The sequence below is a fragment of the Leishmania infantum genome, chromosome 4 (assembly GCF_000002875.2).
Source record: "Leishmania infantum JPCM5 genome chromosome 4".
In the NCBI taxonomy this organism is placed as follows: domain Eukaryota; phylum Euglenozoa; class Kinetoplastea; order Trypanosomatida; family Trypanosomatidae; genus Leishmania; species Leishmania infantum.
The window spans coordinates 345104-352155 of record NC_009389.2 but is presented as its reverse complement, the minus strand read 5'-3'; the positions used below and the strand labels follow the sequence as shown (position 1 = coordinate 352155).

The 7052-nt window shown below is 65.4% G+C and overlaps 1 protein-coding gene across 1 annotated transcript; it reads left to right on the top strand.

Moving 5' to 3' along the window:
* Positions 1–1225: 1225 nt before the first annotated feature.
* Positions 1226–6844, top strand: LINJ_04_0900 (hypothetical protein; the record flags this gene model as incomplete). Its single annotated transcript, XM_001462892.1, has 1 exon — positions 1226–6844. One exon carries the CDS (start codon positions 1226–1228, stop codon positions 6842–6844), a length of 5619 nt encoding a protein of 1872 aa, XP_001462929.1.
* Between the last annotated feature and the right edge of the window lie 208 nt (positions 6845–7052).

Below are 7052 nucleotides of genomic sequence, written 5' to 3'. Positions count from 1 at the left end.
GCTAGCACAAGGAACCGCCTCTCGCTCTGTGTCTTCTTATCGGGAAGGGATGCAACGTCCGTGAGGCGCGCGCCCTCCCCCTCCCCCCCCGCCTCTGCTACGGTCGGCACTGCCGCTCGGCAGCCTGACACCTCGCAGAAGCGGGGCGAAGACCGAAAGGGAGCGACGGAAGAAGGGCGCTGGGCGGCGTCACGGACCGTCGCCTCGGTCTTGTGCATGCTTTAGCTTGGTGCTCGCCGTCGCTGAAGCAACGCTGCAACCCATGTGCGGCCCCTCTGCCCCCCTCCTCCTCTCCCCACCACCACCACCACCCACACCTCCATCCCAACTTGCGTCCTTGCAGCAAGGAGGGCTTGTTGCGCATGGGTGTGGTGAAGGTCAACTACGGAAAGAGCCGTGTAGAGTCACAACCGAGGCCACTCCCACGGTTATCCCATCACCCCACGTTGCCTTCCCACCTCACCCACCCACCCACCTCCCCCATTCTTCGCACAAGAGGTCTGCGTGCGCGTGACTATGCGAGGGCTATCGGCTTGCACACCACACACACACACACACCAACCGACACAGCGAGCAGAAGCATATTGCCAGCCGCCCTCTCTCCCCTCCCCCACTGCCCCACTCGGAGGGGCGCATCGACTCGTGTCTACTTCTTACGAGTACTGTGTGGGTGGGTGCAGGCGCCACTTCGTGTTCGTGGACGTGCTTTACACGTCTACGTATCCTCTTCTTCCTTCTCTTACATCCGCCCCCCACCCACCCCCTGACCGCCACCACCACCGCGCCAACGTGACCCCTCTTACGCGCGCACACACAAGCTCTCTTCTTCATTCTTTCGCTTCGCCTTGCTGGCGTACATTTTATATTCGGTGTCGTGGTCGTTCACGTGTGTGCGTGCGTGTGTGGGTGGGTGCAGCGTGGCAAGCGGCGCCCCCGTTCATTGAGCAGCTCCATCTCCTGTTGTAGCTGACTTTTCTTTTTCTCTCTTGCATCTTTCACATCCTCCCTCATCGTGTCTACCGCACCCAACCAACCAATCCCCTAGCCCCCTCCATTCATTGTCATTCGCGTGTGTGTGTGTGTGTGTGTGTGTGTGTGTTTGTGTGCGTGTGGCGTAGCCGTAGAAGATAGAAGCCTCCCCTCCCTCTCCCTCGCTCTGCGTTTTCCCACCGCTCCTGCGACCGGCCCTCGTGTCTGTGTCTCCCCCACACCCTCCGTGGCCGTCATGTCCACTGCCAGGGCCGGCTGCTCGATCCGCACGACGCGGGCGCCGTCAGCAACGTCTCGGCCCCATACCGGGCGAGCATGGCCCATTGCCACCTCGGCGAACACCATCTACGACTCCTCAACCGCAAACCTCCATTATCGGCATCCAAACGGGGCTTCCCCTGCGACTGCGGCGACGTGCACATCGGCCGCACATGCGACACCGCAGCAACAGCAGCGAGCGCCGTCGTCTCGGTATCCGCCCTCCGCATCGTCGCGCCTCGGCTCAAGCCACAACCGCGACGTTCCCTTCCACACGGCCCCGCCTGCCTCGGCGGGGCTGGCCTTACCACCGGCAACAGCAGCAGCGCAGCGTGGCAGCTCGCAGCAGCACCCCCTCACGCCAGCCCCTCCACAAGTCTCCCCACATCCCGCCAGCCGCGGCCGCCAGCCGACGTTGGCGCAGCTGCAGCACACGCCACTTGTCGGCCGCAATGGTCGGCGCTCCGCTGGATCGCAAACAGGGTTTATTAGCAGGACGAGCGCGTCGGGGCACTCTCACGGATCACCTGCACCCTCGTCGCAGCACATGCCAGAGTCCCCGGCTTCAGCAGCGGCGCCGTCTTCCTCACTGTCGCCGCAGCCGCAAGTCAGCAGCGACGTCGCTTCCTTGATGAGCGGCAGCCATCGACGCCCACCCGCACCGAACACGCCGTGCGGAGTCGAAAACTCGTCGAAGGCCGCGGGCGCCAGGTTAGAGCATGCCTGCTTTGTGGCGAGGGCCAACTCATCGCGGCCACTACAGCGACCGCCACCCACTTCGCAGACGCGCCGATCCGTCGTTTACGTGGAGCCCACGGTGGCAATCGCAGACGCAAGGCCAGCCCCGCAGTTGCAGCTCGATACCGACTTGCAGGCGCACTCCACCACCCCACGTGCTGCGGCGTCTGCGTGGAGGACAGGCAACGATGGGAACGCCGCTGCCGCCGCCTCACCGCAGCAGCAGCTACAGCCGTCGCTCCCGCTGAACTACTACGCGCTAGAGCCGTCTCTGCAACTTGCCCAGCACCGTCACGTACGCCACATTGTCGCAGGAGACCTCAGCAGCGCGCCTTCGTCGTCGCACCCGCAGCAGCAGCCTGTTATCGTGTTCGTGCCGCAACCCCGCCCGGCACCGCCACAGCAAGAGCGGTTACCCCGTCTCTACTCGTCCACGACACGACCTGCAGGGAGGCCCTCACGCGGCGCCGTCCAAAACAACATCTACGCCGGCATGGCTGCAGAAGACACGAGTAGCGTGGCGAGCGAAGCCACCAGCACGCGCAGCAGCTTCACTCGTCAAGTCTTCCGTGGCGCGACCGCCACAGCGAGTGACATACCGACGGGCAGCCCGTACGGCGCCATGCCAACCTACGCGGTCGTGATGCCGCGCAGAAACCTTACAGCTCCCCAAAAAGCAGGCGCGTCTGCTGCCTCTGTGGGCCATCCGCCGCCGTCAGCCCCTGCGGAGACAGCGAAGCAGCCGCAACACAACTCCAGATACCCGCCCAGCAGCAGCCGGCCGTCGCCGCAAGAGAGCCGCGGCCACGCTGCCAGGGAACAGCCGCGACCACCACCACAGTCACCACGAGAGAAGTGGCCAGTATTGCCACAGCGGACGGAGACTGCCAACTCACAGCCCCCGCCGCGGATGAGGCTGCCAGCCAACCCATTTTACTCGGAGGAGATGATCCCAGAGCAGCGACGTCAAGACGCGTGGTGCGGCGATGCTTCCACACGGCAATCGGGGCACCGCGGCGGTGACTCTGTTCGTGTGCCTTTGCAACGGCAGCTGTCGCTGTCGCACGAGGAGGTCCTGTCCCTCTCCGCCATGCTCTCCAGTGCAACGGTAGCGGCCCCGATACCGACGAAGACGGACCCCTACGCGGACCACACCGCGCCAGACGGCGAGCCGCGGCCCCTGCACGCCGTTATGCCGCCTCCCATCATACAATGCCCGCACGCCGCAGCGGAGGAGGAGGGGGCGCCCCGCTTCTCCGTCAGGAAGGCAATACCACCGCAGCGGGAGCCGGATGCGGTCCCCCCGCGCCACTCTCCCCCTGCGGAGCACACCCTCCCGCACGGCCGTAGAGCAGCTGACGCCGGCGAAGCAGCAGCGAAGGAAACACGCGAGCAACTGTCTGCCGCCAAGGCGGCGGCGGCGATGACGGCCGCTGGTGCGCAGTCCTCGAAGAAGCCACAACAACCGCAGCATGAACCCGACTGCTCGCCGTACGGAGAAAACGTCGATGAGCTCCTTGAGGCCGATGATCGTATCATGCAGCCTAGCCGTCCACAATCGTCCCGGCACGGCGCTGCTGTTCGCTCAAGCCCGATTCAGAGCATCCACAGCCTGCAGTCGCCCGCCGTCAAGTGCTTCAGCGATGCACCGCGCTCGGTGCACACCGTCACCGAGTCCGAGACTACCACGGAGCAGCAGCAGCAGCCAGAACCACAACTGCGCCCAACCTCACTTGGCCGAGTGGCCGTCGCCTCTGCGGAGCGCGATCGCTGCGCTGTGGTGAAGGCAGAACTGGCCCCACCTCCGTCAGCGCAGCTGCTGCCAACCGTGATGGACGATATCACGGAGCGGGATGAGGATGAGCAGCTCAACTCCGTGGACCCTGACCGCATGAATATGACACTCCCTCAGAAGATGGATGCGCCCCGTTGCGGCGGCTCGACAGCCGTGCACGGCGCGACCGAAGGCTTGGAGCCGCCGCGGGACGCGGCCGTGGACGCGATGGGCACGGCAGAGGAGCGCAGAGAAGGCAAGGAGGCGCTCTGCGGTCCGTCGACGGGCGCCGACGACGGTGCCAAGACGCTGCAGGAGGCCGACGACACGAGCAAACCGACGGAGGCATCCGCCGCGCCGCTCGTGCTCGGGGAGCGCTACGTCTACGTGGATCCGCTGGAGGATGCGAGCATGGACGCGGCATACATGCTGGATACGCTCGAGCAGCAGTACGTCCGCATCAACGAAGAGACGAGTGAAGAGATGGAGGACGTCATGCACGTCGTCGAGCTCAACCGGTGCGACCGGGCCGCCGCGATGCCGCGCTCTTTTATGCCGAAGGGGCGGTACCCCGACGTGTTGCCGATGCTGCGCTACCCTGAGGATGAGGTGCCTGCGGACGCCTCTGCGGCCACCACGACTGGCAGCCGCTCCCGCCCCGCCTCGTCGCCATCGGCAGAGAAGCTGAAGTATTTCCCACTGAGGGAAGCCGCCTACCTAAACCTGTGCGCTACGGTGTGGCTATCCCGCTTCCACGCGGCGGAAGCGCAAGACCTACTGGCGAGCGACGACGGCACCGCAGCGAGCGGAGAATGCCACGAAGGGGCACGCCCTTCGTCCGCAGCGGTCATCTACCACAATCTTGACCACCCCTCCGCAAACCTGCTGGCGGCGCTCGACGGGCGCGTGTCCGCCTACGTGCAGGCATTTATTTCCGAGACGTGCGCCGGTCGCGACGGCGCCGATCCCTGCAACTACGAAGCGGCGTGCGTGCGGCTTAGAGACGAAAACAACATCGGCTGCCTCCCACACGGAGTGTGGGAGGCAGCGCCGCAGACGCTGTCGTTCGCTGACCATGTGACGAACATTCTGCTGACGGCCACGGTGCCACACGAGGCCAAGCGGCGCCGCGCGGAGGCGGCAAGGAAAACGACAGCGGAAGAGGTGGCAGCGCGTCGCACGTGGCTGTACTTCCTGGGTGCCTCTCCGTGGAACTACGAGGTGGTAGCGGCGAACGAAGCGTACGCAGCGATGCCGACGGCGGGTGCACGGCTGGCGTACGCCTTCATGTACAAGGCGCGGACGCGCAACGTGGACGGCGGCCTTGGCTCGCTGATGTTCTCGATGTTGAGCCAGCAGGTGCCGGAGGCGGCGTTTGTGGACTGCCTGCTGATGCAGGAGAAGCTGCGCCTGGCGCTTCTGCACAGCTGCTCGAACATCGTTGCCTGCTGCGCGCTGCGGCAGCAGGCACTGCGCAAGCCGCGCGTGCCGAGCAAGGAGACACCGTCGGCGTCGGCCTCGGTATGGACCAGCCCGGTTCTCTCCACATACCTCACGCTGTATGAGGACTCCGCGACGCCACCGACGCGGCGGCCGCCGGACGGGGCACCGGAGCTGTTCCGCCTGGATAGGTCACCGGGCGTCGACGAGGGGGCCAGTGGCAAAGGCGGTCCCAGCCGCACGGCGCTCTGCCAGCACGAGGACAGCCACCCCAAGGAAGAGGCGACGCCGTGCGGTGCGGCCGAGCGCGTCGATCTCTACAGCGTGGCGGTGCAGCTGAACTACTTCTTTCCCACCAAGACGCAGCGCGGCATGCATCAGCTGTGCGCCGCGCTCATTGAGGATCTGATTGCGATGGATGCGTTGCCGGTCCCAGAAAAAGTCGTCACGCCGGAGGGGGTGGTCCTCACGGATCGCACGTCCATCGTGGACGCGCTGGTTGTGGAGGGGGCGCAGGCGATGCAGCACATCATCATGACCCTCAGCGCGCGCCGGAAGGAGGTGCAGCCGGAGACGGCTGACAGCTATCGCACGTTGCGCGGAAGCATCGACACCGCGGCGGTGCGGGCGGCGATGGAGAAGCGGCTGATCCTTTTCGACCCCGCCATCATGTGCTTTCTCAGCACCCCGGTGCCCATCAACGACCTCTTCGAGTACGCCGTGACGGACGGCCCGCCTAGCATGCAGCCACAGTCGACCGGGCGTAAAAGCTGGCTTGTCGAGGTGCTGCGGCTGCAACACGTGGCGGAGACGGTGCAGTACACAATGGAGATGCAAGACGCCATTTTGGTCGCGAGGCAGCTCAACCACCTCGTTGTGTCGGCCCAGCAGCAGAGGGCGCTGGCCGACAAGCATGACCCCGGCCAGAAGCACGGCCGCTACTCGACACGGTCTGTCGCTGAGGAACTTCAGATGGACGCCGTCGTTGTCGGGCAAAGCATGGACCAGGTCTTGCGCCGAGCCTCCTCCGCCTCGCTGCTTGGAATGCTCGGCGTAGGAAACGGCGAGCGGACGGCAGCAGATGAGCCGTCGCTCGAAGACTTGCTTGACCCCAACACAAACCGTGACCGCAGCGACGTGAGCGTGCGCGCCGTCCTCGTCGCCCTCTGCTCCGCTGACCCGGAGAAACCGACGGCGGAGGTGCAGGAGTACTTGCGTCATCTGCTCGCCCTCTACTTTGAGGTGCGCACACCGGACGGCAACACCGTCGACAGCGACGACACGCAGCAGGTCGCCATGGCCCGCCTCATGACGGCTGAGATGGCGACGTGGGACTGGTTTGGGGACACGATGCAGAACGGGACGCTGCGCGCCGGCGCCGCACCAGCACACTGCGACAAAATCCGCGTCAGCGCGGAGGAGCTGGCATCGCTCTGTCCGCGAGTGCTAGGTCGCCGCGTGGGTGTCGCCAGCACCGTAGTCGCGGATGCTACCGCGGCCGTCATCGCCGCCTCGACCGCCGAAGCGGTGGAGCCGGCGCCGCGGGCGCACGATGAAGGGAATGATGACGACTCTGTATTGGTGGCCGAGTCGGCTCCGCGGCTGCCACACGACCCAAGGCGTTCATTCGCACAGGAGATGTAGGAGGGGCTCGGGGGGCGGGCACTGAATCTTCGTGGGTATCGCCATCACCATCGCCGTGGCCGTGTGTGGTAGGCGTTGCAGGGGCCGATGTCGTTGCTACTGCAGGCCTCTGTTCTGCTTGTGGCCTGCCCCATATATATGTTTTCATTTTCTCGGAGAATGCGGCGTGGGGGTGGAGGGGGCGAGGGAGGGTAATGTCTGTTGGTGT